Raw genomic sequence first — 22,384 nt, forward strand, 5'->3', positions numbered from 1 at the left:
CTCTACTGCAAAAGATTTGCAAGGGATCTGGGAAACCTACTGGAAGATACAAAGTAGTAGGCAGCAGTCTGTTTTTACATTTAAAAAGGGTTCTTCACTTTAACAAGAGTCTCCTCTGGACATTTTCTTTTGCTTGCTGATTACCACAGTTCATTCAGACACAAAATAAATTTTTTTCGACACAAACTTTTTATGCCTATCAAAAATTGAATATATAATTTCTATTAAAATGTGCACTGTGGTTTTGAAATCATTGGAGTTTTCAAGTTTTAAAATGTGTAAGAAATCCATTGACATAGGGGCTTTTGGAAATCCTGTTAAATTGCTTGCTTTTTATGTGCAGTAATAGGTTGTAAGACCTCATGGAGAAATACAATGTCTTTAAGTCATTTTAATAAAAGATGCAGAAATATGATGCATTCAAGTGCACAGCTCTTTTGGTTGACTCATTCTGAAGGTAGTTCAAGTGGATCTGATTATCTTTTGTCTGTCTTATGAAAAGGCTTTCCTAGGAGACAGAGAGAATAAAGCTGAGGATTAGAAAAACTCTTGGCAGGCAAAGACCCAAGAAACAATCATCTCGAGAGAAGGCTTTAACTGAAATTTAAATTATTTGTATTAACACATATATGAGTGGGATAAAACAAACACACAACAGCAGAGGAATTTCACCCTTTTTGTATGAGAACTGTTTTTGAGCTGCACTAAAGTAAATCTTAGTCAAAAGACCTATGTAACTAAGGATCACATCTTCTTAAATTCAGCGTATGTATATCAAAGTGTGGATTACAGGTTTAAATGTTTGTAGCCAGTTTGAAACTGGCATTTTCATACATATTCAAGAACACTCTTGTCAGTTCTTTTGCTTGTCATAGGTGGGCAATTCTATTGGTCATGGGGTACTATGATTCCCTTCAAAGCACCCCTTTTCGTAAATGTCACCTAAAAGGTTGTTTTCTGAAGGGAAGCAGGTGGTGTTGTAGTTCTAATTCATTATCTAGAGGCTAAATGTTAGTAAAACAAGACAGTATGTTGTTTCCACGCAGTCAACAAGTATGGATACATGCATTTATGCAAAAATAGTGCATTGTCTTCACAAGGGGTTGATCTTGAATTAAAAATGGGATTTTTTTATTAGTAGAAGAGGTTGACTAGTAGGGGAAAAGATGGAACTGAGCCATTATGATTGGTAATTTTATCCTGTACTTCTGTTATCCTCAGTTCCTCTGATATAATGCTGCATGAAATTTTATGGCAGATTTGGTTTCAGTCATCCAGATGTTTAATCATCCCTAAATGTGTGTGTATATGCATTTATCTATTTTGGTCATTCCAGAATATGGCTTTTTCTTTCTTGCTGGTACCTTAAATCCTCTGTTCTTCATTATATCCAACATATCAACTGGAAAACGGCAAAAAAACCAGCCGTGAATGGTATTCTGTATGTTTGATTGCTTTCTCTGGTACCATTTAAATACATTGTAGAAAGGGGTTAAATGCTGTTTAAGTGCAACATAAAAATTAGGATAAAAATGAAATAATATATTTGCAGAAATATAAAAATATTTTATATGTAGATATATCATTACAAATTTATTTCCTTTTATTATGAAGTGCGATGTTCATAAGCTTCATAGAATACCTCACTTGAGAGAGAAATTTAGTTTAGGATCAGGAGCTTTTTCTGTATTACTGTAAGCCATCATCTAAAAAAACCCTGATACTGAGTTTGATTTAGATTTGTGCATCAGGCTGCATATCCTGAAATTTGTTGAAACTGTTTTCTCTAAAAATGTTTTCTGTTCATCATTTGGAGTGGACATATGGAGGGTTTATTCTTCTGTTCCTCATCAGGAATAACACTTCTGTAAATACATGTACATAAAGTTCAAGAATACCAAATCAATATGTGAAATGTCTTGATGCTATTCAAGAGGAAGCAAATGTGAAAGGATGGTGGTGTTAATTTTTCCAATTCAGTTTTTGTTCCATTAAATTATTAATTTGTCATGGCAGTGAATATTCTGCAGAGAAGACAGTCTTAAAAGGAAAGACAAAAGAGAGTAGCTATTGACTAGTCTGGATATTAATTTGTTACTAGTTGAGGGTTTTTTTCTGACTGACAAGATGGACTCTGTTTAAGTTGAAATGTTACTGGTTTTTTTCCTATTGCAAGATCAAGGATTTGATTTGTAGCTACTTCAGCCTACAAAACAGGAAAACTGTGAACTTTTATATAAGCTATATTTGTCTGCTCTGTAACAAGTAGTCACAGAATATTAATACATGTACAGTTCATCTGCTCCAAGAAATATCTTCAGAAATAAAGGTCAGCTGGTTAAAGGAATTTCAGGAGTTTTCATCAGAGATTTTATTTCTGTTATCCTGCTTTCCCTGGCTTCATAGTAATACAAAATTGAAACAGAAAGTTTTTTACTTGTCTGCCCAGTACAGTGTTGTATTTTTCATTTCAGCAAGTAGCAAATCATTCTACGGCTGAGAAAGCAATACAACTGAAATGTTTTATGGAAGTGTCTTGGTATTTCAGAAGTGAAAAATTATCTCCGAAAAGATACTAAATCATTAAACCAAATTTAATTTGTCTTACCAAATATGTTCCCTTATTCAGAGGAGGAACCTGCTCCAAACAGTGTTGTTGAAGAATACCTTCAGGAGAAGAGAAAATATGAAGACAAGCGAAAGCAGCAGCCTAAGAAAGGAGTTTCTCGTGAAGATCAGGTAATAGTTTGATAACCTGGGCAAAAAAAATACAGAGAAAGTTCTGAATATGTTTATCTCTTCATTTGTGTAAAAATAAAGTTTTAAAATCTGTTTTTTCATTTACCATTCTAAGAATCTTATTATTTGTAAAAATAAATGTTTTTATTTCCTGAAGTAGAACGATAAGTGAAGTTTCTATGTGTGTTTAAAAGTGCTCCCAGTTCAGTCACTAAAATCTTCCAGAAGGAAATGCTAGCCATGAAGAGGTATCCTTGATTACATTTGTGAGAGTTTGCATTTCTACAGTGCTTTCCTTGGCTCTGCAACTTGCCATAAGATAACACTGGGACAGAAGTTTGCATACTTGGCATCTCTTCTAGTTGGGGATTTTAACATTTTAAATTATGTTTTAAAGAGATTAATTCATCAGTACTCCTTGGTGTCATGCAATGAACAGGAATAGTTCATTAGTCTACTGTAAGAAGAGAACCCTGTATAAAATATAACTAAAATTATTTTTAAAAATTAGTTAGGATTTCTGTAGACTTTAGTACGCAATTGTGAACAAAGTAAAGCTTGCTTTACAAAAACATTTGTTTTTTTCTAAGATAGGAAAGTTTGAAACTTAAATATATGAAACTTCTATGAAGTGGAAATTACCATCAACTTAAAATCTATGCAGCACATCAGATACGTTGGTTTGTAAGTGCATGTCAGTTCAGCTATGAAGATGTTCCTATTCAAATGTTGAATCTAGAAGAGATTGAAAACTTGAGGCTTAGTAACTTCAAAGCAGTGTTTGGCAAAACTTTATACATGTGGCAAGCTGATTTAGCTCTAAACTAAGTAGTTTATGGAAACTTTGTACATTCAAAATCCCATTGTCTTTAAATCAAAGAATACTGAAGCTCTGTTGGCAGTGTGGATCAAGGGACTTAAAACCTTAAGTCCAATGAATTTATATCATCCCTGTCCTGAACATCACAGGAAAACAAGATGAGATGACAGGGATGTATATTTTAGTAGATCTTAATTTTTATTTACATAACCCTGCTGGAAACTATTCAGCAATAATTAATCAAGTTTGTTGTCATCCACTTCACTTGTGGAATGCCTCTTCTAGTCTTGTGCCCCTTGTAATTGATCCTACAGCACAATACTATTTTCCATCTTCTATACAACAGCTAAGGAAGAGGGAGGGGGAAAGTATGTCTTCTTAAATTACAAGATTTTGGAAGTCCTAGCCTTCTAATTCTACAAGGGTCAATTTATAAAGTTATTTGCTCCACACTGTAGCATCTAGTCACTCACTACAAAAATACTACTAAGATTTCAAAACTATTTCTGTCACCTCTATTCACAGGAATGCTGACACCAAAGAAAATTAGACAAGACCTAAGGAATGTGGCTTTTTTTGGTCACAGTTTCATGTTGAAAGGGTTAGTTTGTTTTCTTCTGGTGGCCTAGCCAGAGATTTGCTGTCTCAGGTGTTGCAAGTACAGTGCTTGTTTGCAGTAGTATGGAAAGCTATAGAATTAGAATGATTTGCAAGCTCGAATATCTTGAAAACTTTCTTCTGTTCCATCTTAAACAGAAGATTAGACAGAAAATAAAGAAAATAAATGCAAAAAATCCCTCAAATCTGTATTTGGCAGTGCTAAAATATGTTTTTTTGAAGGAATTCAAAAGCCAGGAAACTCCTCAAGTTAAGATTGCTCCCAGAAGGAAATTTGATTCCAGTGAACACGTCTGGTATTTCCTATTTCTGTTTTCTATTCTCGTTTAGTTTTTATTCTTTTAAATCTTAAAAACTTGACCAAATAAAACTACAGAGCCATAGAGGTGTTTTACAGCATAGGTTGCCAACCTATCAACTGCAAATCAAATGTAGCCTGCCACATAAATTCAGTAAAGCACTTATTCCCTGATGCTGTTGTTTCCAGGAATGTCTCAAATATCAGCAAAAGATAAGCTGTGGGGTGTACAAATTATTCATATGCTCTGCCCTTTTTATGAAGAGCCCTCCTCTCCCATTGCAAGGCTCAGGCATACAATTCTTGTATGATCAAAATCTCATTTCAGATGATCAGAAACAAGAACTGTAGTATGATCTTCAGGTACCATCTGAGATTTGATGACATTGCTGTGACTGAAGGACTGGGCAATATCAACTTGAGAATAAAATAGCAAATTTGAATCAGTATAGGCTTTATGTATGCTGCATAAGGACCAGTATCTGCGGAATTAGTTAAGGTGGTTCATTTTATTTGAGTTAAAAACTTTGAATTTTTTCGATGTCCATGCATAATTTAAAATATCATATTAAAATGTAAAATATATAACTATCAAGTAAACTGGGTTTTCAAAGCTATAATTTATACAGTTGATTGCTTTACAAGAGGACAAAAGCAGGTTCAGACAGTAAAATTCATTGTCAGCAGTGTTAATCAGCTGTTTTATTCTGTAAGTAGACATAAGGTTTTGGTCCTTAAATAGGCATTTGCAATTCACTAGATGGCCAGAGAAGAGCTGTTTTGGACTTGATGGGCCCAATCCCTACTTTCTCTTAATGCTTCTCGCTCTCTGACTTGCTTCTCCAATGTTTCTTTTGAATTTATAGGAAAGATCACTTTTCCATCTCATGATACTGTTTCTCAAAATAATAAGGATGTTGTGCACCTGTTGTTGTGTAGAACAATATAAACTTCTCTAAAACCATGTGTTTAATTTCAGACACTGGCACTATTGGACCGATTTAAATCAAAATTATCCCAGGCAATTGAAGAAACTCCTGAAAATGAGCTTTCTGAACCTGATGTGGATACTGATGAAGGATGGTGAGATTTTTTTATTTGGATTTCTATGTTTGCCAATGAAAATCCTACTGCATAGTCCCACTGTTAAGAATAAATTCAAGTAGCAGAAAAGACCAAATACAAAGATAGCTGCTGCATTGGGAGTTGGCTAAAATTGATTGGTTTAGCCCTCTGAAAAATAAGGCGTGAGAATAGAAGACATTTAGCTTTCTTTTATGGTACTGTGTGTTGAGGCTGATAAGTATTTTTAAGTGATGGATGAGTCATCTGAAGTATAGGGTGACCCCAAGGAAGTGAAGTAGCACTGAAATCAACAAAACACTTCCCAGTCAATGAAACAACTTTTGTACCCTGTGGTCTCATGTTCATCTTTCATCCGAAGTACCCACCTTAGGGTGCTGTACTCCCACAGCAAGGGGATAAAAATCACTATGATTTGAAGTGTGATCCTGGAGTCACAGGCTGCAAGCTGTTAGGTGCTTATAAAAATATCTGCATACAATGACTGGAAAAAGAAAAAAATCATAACAAAAATCTTCTGTAATATAGGTTATTTCTATTTGTAAAGCAAACATTTTAGCTGGTCCAACAAAATAGGCTGTCTCTGCCTAGACCTTTTTCCTTAGTTGCGTACATAAACCATCACAGCTACAGCAAAATTGTTGCTAAAGTAGAAACTTTAACAAAGTTCTTGACAAGTGTTTTAAGGCAACCAGTATTTCTGTATCTCAGATGACTTAAAATTATTTGATTGCTTCTTCAAACTATGTTTTCTTCCTTCATTGTATCTTTTTCTATCTCAGGCTCTTTGAGGATGAGAGATAACATAGAATATAAATTTTAAGGTCCTTGGATTTCACTGATATTTTGAGATTTTTCTGAGCTACCGATGTGCTTCTAAGTTCTCCAAGAATTACAGAATAATTATTTCAGTTGGAAGGAACCTACAAACAGTCATCTGGTGCAACTGCCTGGCTAACACAGGGCTGACCAAATTAAAGCATTTCATTAAGATCATTCTCCAAATGCCTCTTGAACATTGACAGGCTTGGGGCATTGACCACCTCTCTAGGAAGCCTGTTTCAGGGTTTGAACACCCTCTTGATAAAGAAATATTTCCTAATGTCCAGTCTAAACCTCTCATATCCAGTGTAAGACTCCCTTTTAATGTACATGAAGGACTGATCTTCATGTCTGATGTTTTCTTGTCACAGTAATATAACCTATCTTCTGAATACTTTTATAGAGTTCAAACACTATCTTTCCTTTCTGTAACTACTGATATCTAGTTGTTAGTAATAGTTTTCTCTTTAATTCCTACTGAATAAAGTGTTGCCGTTTCAAATTATGAATTCGTATTTTTGTTCAGAAAATAGTGTTACATTCGGAATTGCACTAAAACAGATACTTAATATAGTATGAAGCTGCACAATAGACTAATAATTCATATCATATTAATTTTCCATCTCAGTAAGCATGGATGTTAAATTTATAGACAGGTGAGATAGTCTGTTTTCAAATAATTTACTTCAAAGTAAAGCAAATTGTAAAATGTACGTGCTACACAAAGAGGCTATAAACATAACATTAACAAAACCATGAAATCTTCTAAAAGCTATTAATGATTGTTAGAATCACTTAAAAAGTTAAATTGTAAATTTTGGAATAAGAGTTTACATTTTCAGTGCCTTTGTTGTATAGGAATACTTGAGATAATTATAGTACCTTTACAATTTAAAATTCTTTCTTAATTTGAATCTACTTCTGAACAGATAGTAACTTTACTTTATTTGATTCTTACGAAATACAATTAGTGTATGGCATATGCATATACGATACGCACAAATTACATGTATCCTCCAGGCCATTCTGTAGGTCATGTTTGCTGTTTTTATGGGAAGTGAAAGCCTGCCAGTGTGCTTTGCTCGACTGTCAGGGTGTGTTATCTGGGGTAGTATGATTGCCTCTAAGACATTTTTAAGTGTCCACGAGTGGCCACACATTGAGATATAATTTTCGTCTTCTGTCAAGATAGAAACCATTACCAATTTGTTATGTTTTCTTTTATTTGGCAAACTTCTCTCTGCATATTTGGCTGAGCTGCTGTATTGGTATGGCACATAGCAGATGTTTGGGCACTTTTCAGAAGCATTCTGCTTTTTATGCAAGAAAAAAAGAAGAAATATGTAAACAATGTGTATGGCGTTTGATAATTATTACCAGATTTTACTGTCTAAGAACACATATAAGGAAGTGTTGCGAAGAGCACTGAAGAGAAATGCATAATACTAAATTTTAACATGCAATACAAGAATATTTGCTGAGACATTCTAATGCAACCTCTATTGCTATTTGAGAAATTTATATATGTATATATTGCTGTCTTCAGCAATTAAAATCTCATTTCCCCTACAGAATTCCAAAGTATCTTAATAAACATGGTATCTGCTCACAAAAAGGATACTTTTAGGCAGACACATTTTTACAGCATCTAGGTACCTTAGAAAGACATGCTTGATCTGAGTTCTTCCAGGCATTTTTTTCGCTGTGGCTCCACACTGATAACTATTGCTTATCCTTTTCTTTTAATGATTTGTCAGATGTCTTCAGTACTATTTGATCTTTAGTTTTTCTTTATTTGTTTACAGTCCAAGTAAGAAAGAGTCAGATCATTACTTCATTCTTCACTTTCTTAAAGGCTGTATAGAGTGCTGCAGACGTATATGAAGATTATCTGGCAGAACTCAGTCACTCATTCTTGGCTCAAAATCTTAGCCAAAATCTAGCTGATGTCCATCACAGTGGCAGTGAAGTGTCATCTATTTAGAGACTAATATGAAAACCAAATACGTCACAGCAGAAGACCTAGAGGGAATAGTGAAAACACTGCACAGGCTATGCTTGACACATAACACTGCTGCTATTCCTCTTCTTCAGGACTTAGAATACTGTACACATAGAGTTGCAAGCATATGACAACTATTCAGGTTGTAGTGACTCTTCATGGTTCTGATGATGATATCCAATAGTTACAGCAGTAGTCAAATCTGAATTTCAGTCCAGAAGGTGCAGATAATGAAACTAATGATGCAGATCCTATGAACGTGACAAAATATTTTCCATAGAGAGAATCCAGCAATGGGAGAAAAAAGTTCTGATACAATCAAGTACATGCAAAGATTGACTGCTTTAGTTAATCTGTGCAAAATTTCTTCAAATAGGATAAGAGTGATACTTAGTACTCTGAAATATCCTTCCATCAAGTAATTCTCAGAGTTCTGAGTGCTTCTTTCAAAGTGTGAATCTGAGACTAGATACAACACTCAGCTAAGTCTTTGTCAGAGTGGAAGGATTGCTTTACTTGTCATTGTTTCTTTCATACGTGGTTTCCAGTACTTCCTAAGCCACAAATCCTTTCCTATTGAATGGCTACCTGACCTAGCTCTGTCCTGTACCCATGCTGTTGACTGCTCTTACTAGAATCAGCCATTGCACTTTCTGAATTGTATCCTACTTTTCAGACTTCTACTCCTGTTTGTCAAAATCACATGAATTCTAAATACCCCAATTCAAACCTTCATATTATACATTCTGTACAGTTCTGTAATTGTATTTTTCTCCAGTAAAGTCTTAAGTGGAAGTGAACTAACAAATCCTTACTACATTAAACTTTTCACTTTGACATTAAAATATGGCTATCTACTCCTAAAAATAGAGCGCTCCAGCTGAATTTTTACCAACCTTACATCCTTAGGAGATTTAATATCTACACCTTTCCAGAAGGAATACTGGTCTCTGTGGAAGGAATAGATTCTGTGCTATAAAAATTCACCTGTCATGTCCTTAACCAAAATTCTGGACTGTCTTATATTCTTCTCTCTGATATTTGAAAACAAATGGAGGCTTTCTTCAACTGCAAGATTTATTGACATACTGAAGTATATCTAGTGCTATGACAGCTTTTAAGTTGATGGATTTTTCTGTACTAAAGAAGCCACCACCACTTTCCTTCTTGAAAGCTCACCTGCTTGCCAAGTCAGTTTAGCATATATCTATGAAGGGTCCCAATTGCTTGTGCAGTTTCACAGATAAAATGCACAAAGAGATTCAGGAATCAACTCCAGTACCATTCTTAAATTTAAAGTTCAATTACCGTTATCAAGTAACTGACAACTCAAAAGGATCAGCACTCCATAACGTACATTGTACATGAAACCAGCCAAGTTTACAGTTCCTTAAAAGTCATGGAAGACACATAGGCTAGCAAATCATGATGAGATTTTTATTGGGACTGGTACTCTTTAGTATTTTTATCACACAGACTGTGCGATCAAGTGCTCTCTCAGCAAGTTTGCAGACAACATGAAGCTGAGCAGCACAGTTCACCCCATAGAAGGACAGGATGCCATCTAGGGGGACCTGGATAAGCCTGAGAAGTGGGCCCATGTGGGAATCCCATGAAGTTCAACAAGTCCAAGTTTGGTGCTGCATGGTTTTTCTCTACACAAGTAGAGACTCTTCTCCCAGACTGGGAGAAGAACTCACTGAAAGCAGCCCTGCTGACAAGGACTTGGGGGTTCTTGTGGATGAAAAGCTGGACATGAGCCAACAGTGTGCACTTACAGCCCACAAAGCCATCCTGAGGCATCCTGAGCCTGTATCCAAAGAAACGTGGCCAGCAGACTGAGGGAGGTGATTCTACTCTAATCTCATGACACCCCACCTGGAGTACTGCATCCAGCTCTGGAGTCCTCAGCACAGACAGGATGTGGACTTTTTTGAGCTGGTCCAGAGAAGGAACACCAAAATGATTAGGAGACTGGAATATCTTTTCTATGAGGAAAGGCTGAGAGATTTGAGGTTGTTCAGGCTGGAGAAGAGAAGGCTCTGGAGCGACCTTATTGTGGTAATTATTTTAGTAAATTAAAAGGGAATTAAAAAATAATAGGGAGAGTGACTTTTTACATGGGCAGATAGTGATAGGATGAGGTGGAATGATTTTAAATTAAAAGAGAAGAGATTTAGATTACATGGTAGGAAAAAAATCTTTACTCAGAGGATAAAGGCACTTTACTCACTGGTAGAGGCACTTAGAGGGTAGAGGCAACAGGAACAGGTTACCTGGAGATGTGGCAGGTGACCCATCCCTGGAAATATTCAAGGTTAGGTTGGACAGGACTCTGAGCAACTTAATCTAGTTGAAGATGTTACTCCCCATGGCATGGTGTTTGACTGGATGACCTTTAAACGTCTCTTCCAACCCACACCATTCTATGATAAGAACATTGCATTGAGGCAATATTCTGTTCCTGCTTGAAAAGTATTTCCGTGGTTGTAATATGAGTTCTGAGAAATATGGTTTTATGTTATTCCATAAACTTCCATGGACTTCAAGGAAGATTCCCAGTTCATTTTGCTGGACCTTCAGTAATCAGTGTAGAAACTGAAATATTAGCATGTGGAAGCTGTTCCTTACCAGATGAACATGATTATGTGAAGTGCATTTAAATTACTGTTGCCACCAGGGAATCAGCCAAAGTCTGTGTCATCCTCAGTAGAGGGATTTGGTCTGTTATTAATCCCATCAGTTCACACATCAGGGCTGCAAGTAGACCTCCAGTTGATTTTAGGGTTTGTGTTTGTTTTAGGTACAGTGTAGCCTGGTAATTTTTCCTTCATTCTGCAGCTGGGTAGAAGTTTAGGATTTCTTCTTCAGGATTCAGATCTCATCACTGGCCTCTATCTGCTCTCAGGAATGCACTCTGCAGTCATTTAGAATTTGACTGTGACTGCCAGCATACTACATTGTTCATATAATTAATAGCACATGATGCCAGTGCCTCATAACTGAACCACTACAGTGTTTCCTGGGTGAAATGTAAGGATGTGAAATACAAAGCTTCTTAATCTCTAGAAAAGATCAACTTCTTCCATCCCTGTGGACTGCTGTCACAGCTGTAACTAAGCGACAAATGTAAATAAGTCACTTAAGTAATTTTGGAAGTATGTCTAGACTCTGAAGCTTACTCTTTATTTGAAATAACATAAATTCATTCCACTTTCAGATATACTATGGGACAAGAAGGAATTAGTAAAATGGGAATTTGGAATGAGGTGATGGTTTTTCAAATTTTCAGTTTAAAATTCTTATGGTTAGTTACCTTTGTTGAGTCTGAACTATTCTAAATTTTGGTTAATTTGAGGTATGGGAAAAACGGACATTTCTTTAAAAGTGAAATGAATAAGTCAATGCCTGAAAATACTTTTCAACTTACAGTGAAAAGGTTGTTGTGAAAATTGGGTGACAGCAAAGATCTTCCATCTCAAACGAAAAGGCATTTCAAATCTTGCTTAATGGATTGTTTCATGTGCATGTTGTGTAATTACTAATGTTAATAAGACTACTGCCTCTTAAGTTATTTGTGATAAACCTCAGTTAAAATAGAGAGGATTGAAACCTATTCAAGGGAATTTAATGGCATTATTTATTGAAATACGCTGTTTAAAATCTTGTGCCTACAAGAAAGCTTTTAAAGATATCTTCTTGGTCACAAAATATTATTTTGATTTGTATAATGATACTTTAAATGGATCAGATCACCTCATTGTAGCAGAAATTAAAGGGAAATTGTCTGGTTTTATTAATTTATTGTTTCTGTGAACAAAAACCTCACTGAAGTTCCATGATAAATGTTTAAAGTGCATCCTGATTTATATATGTCAGATACTCTAATCTGTTCCCAGTTCAGAATTTTTGAAAACTGCTGCTAAGGCCACTTAAATATTGTGGCAACATTGGGTGCTAATGCTAATCCCTTTTTACCAGGACATTAATTGCAATTTGAGTGTACAAATTTTCACCCAGTTTGTAGAGATATTTTTCTCCAGAACAAACAAAAAATAAATCAATATACTCAGTGAAGGTGCTCTCTATCCTGCATCAATAGTTATGCTCTGTATCTTCTTTAAAAAATGTTTTTGTTAATAATAAAAGGAAAACTTCTCTCAGAATATTTACGGTTGTTTTCAGTGAGAAATCTGGCACAGTTAGGAGTGGAAACACATAATATTTCACTTATTTTGTGTTCTCACAGTAAAAGGCTTCATAATGGAGAGAGATTTAAGTCTAGAAAAAGGATCAAGGCACCACTTTTCAATTTGTGTTTTTGAGTATAGGCTAGAATTGGTTTGGGCCAAACTTTCTTTTTTTATGGAAATAGCAATTTCAGGATCAGGTTAATGTTTGAAGTTTGCCAGACTGGTTTTATATTGCAATATTTCATTGCTATTAAGGACTAAATCATTATGCACACTGTTAGTATCCACTCCATATAAGTTTGATAATGTCTTCCACAATTTGTTACCAGGATTTCTTATTTAATGCAGCATATACTGTCGAACTTTCCATAGTAAAATTTTTCAGGATAAAAACCTAAAAATATTGATTGTATTTCTTTTAAAAACCTAGCTTTATATACATTTTCTAAAATGCAGGTTTTTTCTTTGCTGTAATACCTCAGATTTAGGATTATGAAATGTGGCTTCCTTAAGATAAGCACCAGTCTGCAGATTCAGTTGCAGAAGCTTAACTGGGACAAACCGAGTAAACCCCCTGAAAACTAAGCTACAGCCTCTCTCACATGCCGATGCTAGCTTAGAGAACGACAGAAAAAATGCTGATGTAATTTATGCCAGTGAAGCACAAAGATGGATTAAAGCCATGTTTGCTCCCCTCCTCCCATCCAGACTTGAGCCAGCGTTCCTCCACTAGTCTGGAAAAACTGGCACTGTATTAGGTCTCTCCTGCTAAGGCCATTGATTTACATTTTTTAAAAGTTGACAAAATACTTACTTGATTTTTACAAAGGGTAAATGAGTGCCAGAGAGTCTATATTAGAAACACATTGGAAAGAGGGGTTTCTTTTCTATTTGGCAAAAAAATAAGCATTTGTTTGGGTTTTAGTACTGCCACTAACTTTTAAAGGCAGAAAGGGAAAAAAAATTTTTTTTCCATCCTGTTTTCTCCCCACTTTCACCCCTGTACTGCTAGAATGTGGTCAGACCTTGCTCGATACGTAAATGCTAAACCCTACCCCACTGCTTCAGTCAGTAATTCATAATAACGAATTGTTCTTCTCCTCAAGTTGTGTATTTATTACTTCTAGCTGTTCAGCATGCCTGAGAAACTCAGAGCATTTAGAATTTGTGTGTGTGTGTGCGTGTGGGGTTTTGTTTTGTTTTGTTTTGTTTTTGTTAATTCCTCCATGTCTGAGTTTATTTGGACTAGCATCTGAGCCTTGACTACTGTTTGACTTAAATTCAGAGATGATCCATGCTTTACTCAAGGGATATCTAGTGTTAGATTTACTGTCTGGAAATCTTACTTTTTTTTTTTTTGTGGCCAGCAAATCTAGTGAAGAATGAAGAAATAATCATCTAAATCTTTATTAGCCTTACGTAAGCTTCCTGCTTATTGACACACCTTTTCAAGCCCCCCAACTTCATCTCATTGAATGACATGTTTAAGCAGTAAGGATTTGGACATATTCAGAATGGGGAGAGGGAGGGATAAAATAGAAAGGGGAGTGCCCAGAGAAGCTGGATGTTCGGAAAATCTGCGTATTTCTGTGCTAGAAATGCTCTCCTCTCCTCTCCTTCTCTTCAGCTCTGTGCTGTGGTGATACAGTACTGCTTGACTGCTTGTGTTAACCTGGGGAGGTGATTTGCTGACTGACTTGAGAGTATCAGATGTTGTACAAGCTATTGCCAGAGACAGGATGCTAGACTAAATGGATCGTTCTGGTATGGTGGTTCCCACGTCCTTGTAGTAAATGCTGTGTAAAGGTTTTCTACACTGGTGCACTGTCTGGAACAACATCTGGAATTTGCATTCTTCCATACGGCTCTGCCAGGAGCAGTTGTCTATTTAAAGTACCATATTTTTGCATCAAATTACTTAACTTTTTCGTGAAGAGGTCAAGGATGTACTGTTAATATACTATTTATGAATTTTTACAGAACAGACACAATATCAACATAAAATAACTGAATTTTTAATAGAAAAATATTTATTTATTAAGAAAGTCATCACAGTTTTACATATTTCTAATTCTGATATTGTGAGTTTTTCCAGAGGTTATCTTTGAATTAGGTGAGCCTTTTCATAGTTAAGTTGATTTTCCATGTTTTAGAAGGTTTCTTACAATTAAATCTTCTTTCAAGAGAAAAAAATGCTTAGTACTTTCTTGAACAATGGAAGGATACAATACATTAGTCTTCACCAAGATAAGGTTATGTTGTTGGCTTTTCAAAAACTAATGTCTATGGGGTTTTTTTTAACCTGGAAGTCCCATACGAAGTGAAACTATTAGTTTCTTATAATTTCTGCAGTGATTATTTTGGGGTAAAACTAAGCATGTAACATTCAAATAGAGTATTTCAAAAAGTATTATGTTAGAAATATCTGCAAAAGTTCTGTTCTGATTTTATGCTGTAGGCCTACACCAAGAAAAAATACAAACAATTAATTCTTTGGTCTGTGGAGGACCCACAACTTTCTGGTTATTCTGAAGAGGTAAAGCCATTTTTTTCATCCTGCAGTACCTGTAATACACAAGTTCAAAGGGCTAGTCAGAGTTAACAGAAGTGTACAGCCTGAGTTTGTATGATATTTTTTTAAGCATATTTTCATCAGTTGCATTGGGGACAGTTTTGCTCTGTGCAAGAGCAACAGTAGAACATTACCTCCATTGTTGTCGTCGTTTAACCCCAACCATCATGCAGCTTCTCACTCCCACACCAGCAGGATTGGGGAGAGGATCAGAAGGATAAAAGCTGGGAAAGTCATGGTTTAAGATACAGTCAGTTTAATAGGAAAAGCAAAACCCACACACACAAGCGAAGAAAAACTAAGAATTAATTCACTGCTTCCCATGGGCAGGCAGGTGTTCAGCCATCCCCAGGAGAGCAAGACCCCATCATATGTGATGGTTACTTGGAAAGACAAATGCCATCACTCCAAACATTCCCTCCTCCTTCTTCTTCCCAACTTGATGTACTCATCATGATGTCATATGGTCTGGAATATCCCTTTGGTCATTTTGGGTCACCTGTCCCAGCTGTGTCTCCTCCCCAACTTCCCATGCTTCCTTGCCAGCTGACAGTATGAAAAGCAGAAGAGGCCTTGTCTCTGTGTAAAGCACTGCTCAGCAATAACAAAACATCATTATACTATCAATACTGTGTTCAGCACAAATCCAAAACACAGCCCCATACTAGGCACTGTAAAGAAAATGAACTCTACCCCAACCAAAACTAGCACAAACAGCTGAAATATTGTGAGCTAATAGTACTCCATTCATCTGAAAGCTAGAAAATACCTCTTTTGGGTCTTGAAATTATTCTCAGTAAAGTACTTGGGGATGGAGTATTTATAGTAATAGTAAAACATCCTTTTTGTCTTGTTTGTACTCTTGTTCCCTTGCCTTGATTCAAAATATATGCTTGTTTTAATTATCATTTTACATTTTTCACTCTATTTACATTTTCAGCAGTCTCTTTCTCTCTGTTTTTGTTTCTCATTCCAATCCTTTTTTTAATCTTTCACCTTCCTCAATTTATTTATGTGGTCTCGTAGCTGCCCTTCTGCGTTTCTCAACTCTCTTTCCTATTCCTGTGCCCCCACTACTCGAAGAGTGAAAAGAGTGCCAGTGAGTTCATTTTTCCAGAACAGCTAAATTTTTTTCCCTTGGGAGAGAGACCTCCTTTGCTTTGATCTGTGGATTCACTGATCTGTGTTCACAAGTTACATTTCTATCCACTGCCTAGGTATCTTGAGAGTGATGGAAGGAAAGTGTTATAATGTTTCCTACCTTAATGATTAATGCTTTCAGTTTAACATACTAGTTTACAATATTTGAAGGAAAATGTTAGTGCCAAGTAGAGTATAATTTAAGGAAAGCAGTAGTACTTGAGTACTTCTCATTGTTTTTCTTTTGAATATGTGATGCATTGCGTAATTGAGGGAAGTAGGAAGCGCATTACTTGCAAGCAGTGCTGAACTTGAAATCAAGTGGTAGTACCTGTAGTTATGGTCCATATTGGGCTCTTTTTTTTAGATAGCCTATACAATGCAAGAAGCAGCACTGAATTTCTTAATACAGGTACTTACTCCTCTGTGTTCATTTTAAACATCCTTTTGGAAAGAACCAGGAACTCTCATAAAACTATACCATAGTTTGCAAAATTCTGATATTTTAAGTGTCATAGCAATGTGATTAGTTGTTTTATTTATTTAGTGCAAAAACATAGGGTGTAACTCCAACTACAGTGTTTTATGCAGGTGCCTCCAAAGTGCAGGCACCTGCCTAAAACTTCTTAAGAAGTTACTGTCACTCTGCCAGAAGCCACTAACCCTCACAACAGAGTTGGCAGAGCGTAACTTTTGTTCACACATGTTGATGATTTACTGCAAAGCTCAGCTGCTTAAAAAATGCTGGTGCAGGTGAGTGCAAGGCTTCCTCTGTAGAGCCACTTGAGTAAGGGAGTTTGAAGCGGCAGGAGGGTAGCTGGTGGCTGTTACCACCAGTTGTATCAGTTTGAAAAACAAGTGTGGACTTAGGCAATACAGCTTTGCGATTTCATTCCATTAGTATAAAAATCCCTGATACCCGAGTGCATTTGAGCTTCGTCAGTAGTGCAAAAGCATGCTACTTTGTTATTGTTGTCAAGGATCAAAATTATTCAGTTCACTTACTGCCACTTTAGTTTCTCCCAAAGGGTGTTCTGGAAAGGCCAAAGCTGTTGATTACCAGGCTTCTCTTTATGCTACACTCAACACGACTGCCACCTGTCAGCAGCTGGCATATGGTTCAGATCCAGTGCATGGCTCACACATCTCAATAGCAAAGAGTTTACAGTGTATCATATCTTTTCTTATAAGTACTATCTCAGTAGAAGAGTTCAGAAGAGCCTGATCTCTTTGCTGACCTGAGAATATCACTAGGCTGTGAGAGCAACCACCTACCTTTGAAATCCTGTGCTGTCTCTGAAACTGTCTTAAATTAATTCAGATTTTTCAGGCTAACATTTCAAGACATTCCATTTTGGGAATACAGAGGAGAACCAGCTATTGCATGTTCTTTAGTAACACTGAAGGAAAGAAGTGCAGTGCAGCAGAACAGCTGTTCCCTCATTACATGGGATAGGATCATGATTAACCTGTAGGATGCTGTCATCTGGTCAGGGTAAAAATCAACCCTCTCCAGCAATACATCCGTAGAAAGATTGCTCGTTCTGATTTGCAGCAATCTCTTAATAACAGGTGTTAAGAAGATAATTTTGTAGTTACTTCTACTAAAGAAAGACAACAATTTGCACACCTAGGTACTTCAAACCCAGAGTCATCAGTTTTGGCAAGCTATTTTACTAAAAGTAGGTTTTAGCAAAAAATATTAAGTTGCAAAACTTAAGGTTTGTTTTCTTTTGAGTTTTGCATGGTAGAACTTTCATCCTTTAAATTTTGAAGAAAAGTGGGGTTTAAAGTTAAATGCCTCACTCGTTTAAAATGATCTGTCAACAATCAGCACAAGTTAGTAGGTTCCTGAAGACTAGAAATAAAGAGGTGAAGTCAGTGCTTTCAGCACAGTGACTGCAGAAATGTGACTAGGCAGCCAGCTCCTCGCTGAACCCAGGAGCATGCAAAAGGGAAGAGAGCTATAAACCAAACAAGGAAAAGTCTTGTTAAACCTGTATTTGTGGAATCGCAGCCCTAACTCTGCATTTGGAAAATTACGCAAATGCAAACTTCTGTTGGAGGAGCTTGAGTAAGATTATTTTAAATTAAAGTAATTAATATAGAAATAGTTATTAAATACTTTCCATGTTCCGTAAAAAAATAGAACAATTCCAGTTGGTTTTGAAAAACAGTATTCAGTGTGATTTAACATTTACAAAGATGCAGAACAGGTCTTTCTGTGAAGATGTGTGACTTGCTAAAAATAAACTTAAGTTCATAGCAGGAAAATATTTTTTTAAATTTCCACACAGTCTGTGTTTATTTTGCTTTACCTATGAGTTGCTGCATCTGAAGCTGATTCTGGGAATATCAGAAAGTGTCGTAATATTGGCTTATTTTTAATCACAGCTGGGAATGTCTCAGTGAAGAGTTATGAATAAGAGTCAGAGACTGTGACTTCTTTCAGTTCTTGGGAGAAGTAAACATTGCTTAGTCTGAATCTAGTGCATCTAATTTGCAAAATCCCTGGGACCGCAGTATGGTCTGACCAAAGAATTAGAGATGCATTTACTTTTAATTTCTGGTAGTTGTATCCTGGAAGTTGTATCCTGTGCTGTGGCATTCTTGGAAAATCTGAGTTGATGGAAGGGCTAATTGTGACTACACTACTCCTGTAACACACTTTAAAACCATGCACCAAGGGATGACTCCATCTCTTTAGGCCTGTGCTTTAATTCAGACTAGGATAGTGTGATTTGGTATGTGTACTCATCTTTAATAAGTTGAGAAGAATATGACAAATGCAGAAAGCATGTTCACTAAAATAAATTACTTCAGTCTCTCCACTGTGAGACAATGTTTTTATAATTAAACTACAAATATGCAATCATGAGTCACTCTGATGGTACATTATGTTTTTCTGAATTGTAGAGATGACTAGAAAAATAAGTCTGGGTATTAGTAGTGTGTACAGGGTTAAAGTACCCAAGTTATATACACCGGAAACAACTTTTAAGTATTTAGGAAACTCACATGTCAAGAATCAATTGTAATAAAAATTTTCAATTTTTGTTTTTAGCAGTTTTCTAAAGAATTCAGACAGATGTCATATGGTCTGTAGCTTTGAATTTTGTCTGGTTTCTTTAATAGTACTTATTGTAATCTACAGTAAGTGAGCTGCTGCTCCCTCACTTTCTTTATGTGTAGAGATTTGGACTAGAGCTCTTTGAAAACCCTGTTTAATTCAGAATCTCTTAAATTTTGCAAGGGACCAGTAAAGTGATATTTCACTGGCCACAAGACTTCCCTTTTGCAACTTGATTTTCATGGATTTTCTACTGTTGACAAAGACATCTAATGCTGTAAATATTGATAGATTCAGATCAGTATAGCTCTTAAGTTGTCCCAGCAAAGTCAGACATTTTTGATGTTGTTGAACACAGAACCCAAAGACTAATTGGGAGTTTTGTCTAGGCATGTATGTTTGCCCTGAAAAATCATTTAATTCTGTTTTGCAGAGGGTTTTTTTTGAATGAACATATAAGCTTTTCTATATATAAAATACATAAATATATATACACACACACCACCTCTCTAGGCAACCTCTTCCAGTGTTTCACCACCCCATTGTAAAAAACTTCTTTCTTAAATCTAGTCTCAATCTACCCGCTTTTGGTTTAAAAGCATTGCTCCTTATCCTGTCACAACAGGCCCTGCTAAAAAGTCTGTCCTAAAAACTCCATTGTGTACTGAAAGTCCACAATAAGTTCTCCTCAGAGCCTTCTCTTCTCCAGGGGGAACAGCCCCAACTCTCAGCCTTTCCTCATAGGAGAAGATGCTCCAGCCGTCTAATCATCTTTGTGGCCTCCTCTGGACCTCTTCCAACAGGTTCATATGTTTTGTTGCTGAGAACCCCAGAGCTGGATGCAGAACTCCAGATGGGGTCTCACCAGAGCAGAGTAGAGGGGCAGAATCCCCTCCCTTGACCAGCTGGCCACACTGCTTTTGATGCAGCCCAGGATACAATTGGCTTTCTGGGCACATTGCTGGGTCATGTTGAGCTTTCCACCAGCACCCCCAAGTCCATCTCAGTAGGGCTGCTCTCAATCCCTTCATCTGCCAGCCTGAATTGATTCTGAGGGGTGTCCCAGTCCATGTACGAGACCTTGTACTTGGCGTTGTTGAGCCTCCTGAGGTTCATATGGTCCCGCTTCTCAGTCATGTAATTGTGATGTTTTCAGATTATTGGAATTTGCTGAAATGAGGAAATATCTGATGGGGGGGGAAACTACTAATCGAAAGGAGAAAAAACATGGAATTGATCAAGGCATTTGTTTAGTCTGGTATTCAAAGCACAATCCTGAGCCAAGTTAATGTGGTGCAGCAGGACTTGAAGCATTGCCCTTTTGATCTTCTGTGTACCTACTTCAAGTGGTTTCCATGTAAGCTCTTCCCCACTTTTAGTCCAAAGTGACTAATAGGAAAACTTGAGAAACACTCCCTATTCCTGGGAAAAAATTGCCATACATTTTGGAAGATATGTTAAGTAGAAAAAGACAAGAAAACAGTTTAGTATGTGAAATAAAATCCAGCAGACATAACTCTATTTAGATGTATTTTTCAAAATGGGTCTTTGCAAAAGTAGTTATCTTATAATACTTGGATCTGTTCAGAAAAAAGGGGGAAAAAAAAAAACAACACAACAAAAGAAACTCAGGTCAGTTCCATTTTGCTATGCCCAAAAATAAATCATGATACTAAAATCTTGCCATGCACATCATTACAAATTACAGCTTTCCATTCATTCAATGAGTTTGAGCTATGTTCTATTTTTGTAGGATGTCACATGTACTTCAGTTTGAAGACAGAAGCAGGAAGGTGAAAGATGCAAGCATGCAGGATGAAGACACTTTTGAGATCTATGATCCACGGAATCCTGTAACTAAGAGGAGGAGAGAAGAAAGCAAGAAGATAATGAGAGAAAAAAAGGAAAGGAGATAAAAGGAGTGTAAAGCTAGCCAGAGCTGCCTTGGAAAGTGACTGCAGTAAAGCACTGGCTCTTTTGTAAGCTAAAAATATCCCTGGACAAGAGTGAAAAGGAATCCTCTCAAGAACCTGTCAGGCAGTTTTGAAGCAGAGCTATCACTTATTTCTTAAGTTGTGTAGTCATGTGCTCTCACTGCATTAATTATCCAGCCTTAGAATTATGTATTTAATAAAACAACTGACTTGGCATTTGTCTGTACTTTAATTGTGATGGTCACCATTGTTTAATCAATATATGGTAATCAAATAGTTTTCAACAAAATTAATGAGAATTTGTCTAAGCAAGGGTGAAATTAACACATAGAAACTCCATCTGGAGGGTATTAAGATTTTCTGAAGGTAGAATTTATTTTTATTCTTTTTTTTAAAGATATTTAAACATTGCAGCAGTAAACATTTCATACCTGAACCACTCTGTGAAAGAATTAAGATGATGCACTTTCAGTACTCCTTAGAATGGTCCTAAGTTTCTTGAAACAAACTGAGTTTAATTTGAAAATTTGGTTATTGTCTCCTTCTTTTGAAATACACATTCCAATACAGATCCCAGTTTCCCAGTAATATTCCCAGTAATACAGTTATTCCAAGTAATACATTATGGATAGTTATTCACTATCCATAACACATGAACAAAAACAGAACCTGAATGTGCTGCAGTCATTGCTTGAACCACTTGTTGCAATACCAGAAACATCCATGTGGTAGAATTTTCACTGTAAAGTAGCTGATAACGAAGACTGGTTTGTTAACTAGTCCAGTACAGAAACAAAAAACCATTTGATCAGTCTCATTAGAAACATAACCCTGATTTTAACAATTATTCTATCCTCTAAAAAGGGGCAGCTCAAGTTTCCAGTTTGTAGAGTTTTCACATATTTTACGACCCTGAATGTTAATATTTTTACAGATAAATGTGAATTTTCATTGCTCCTTCTTTGCAGCAGTTCTGATGCCAAAGGAACTTGAATTACCTGTATGGGCAATAGCTAAAGAAAAGTGAGCACAAGTGAGCAAGGTCAATAGAAAGTGCCACCAGAGTAGTGGTTTTGCTGATGTTGTTTTTAGA

General features: G+C 36.3%; 1 protein-coding gene across 1 annotated transcript in view; it reads left to right on the forward strand.

Annotated features, from left to right (window-relative positions):
• The window catches only part of CWC27 (CWC27 spliceosome associated cyclophilin), a 98,842-nt gene extending 77,335 nt beyond the window's left edge, over positions 1 to 21,507 (forward strand). Inside the window, exons 12-14 of the mRNA XM_050330096.1 lie at positions 2,630 to 2,739; positions 5,455 to 5,558; positions 21,111 to 21,507. Of these exons, the coding sequence (XP_050186053.1) occupies positions 2,630 to 2,739; positions 5,455 to 5,558; positions 21,111 to 21,273 (377 nt within the window). The 3' untranslated portion in view covers positions 21,274 to 21,507. The remainder of the gene's footprint in view (positions 1 to 2,629; positions 2,740 to 5,454; positions 5,559 to 21,110) is intronic.
• Positions 21,508 to 22,384: the final 877 nt, after the last annotated feature.

Source organism: Myiozetetes cayanensis, unplaced genomic scaffold (genome assembly GCF_022539395.1).
Source record: "Myiozetetes cayanensis isolate MyiCay16 unplaced genomic scaffold, myiCay2020 scf4, whole genome shotgun sequence".
In the NCBI taxonomy this organism is placed as follows: domain Eukaryota; kingdom Metazoa; phylum Chordata; class Aves; order Passeriformes; family Tyrannidae; genus Myiozetetes; species Myiozetetes cayanensis.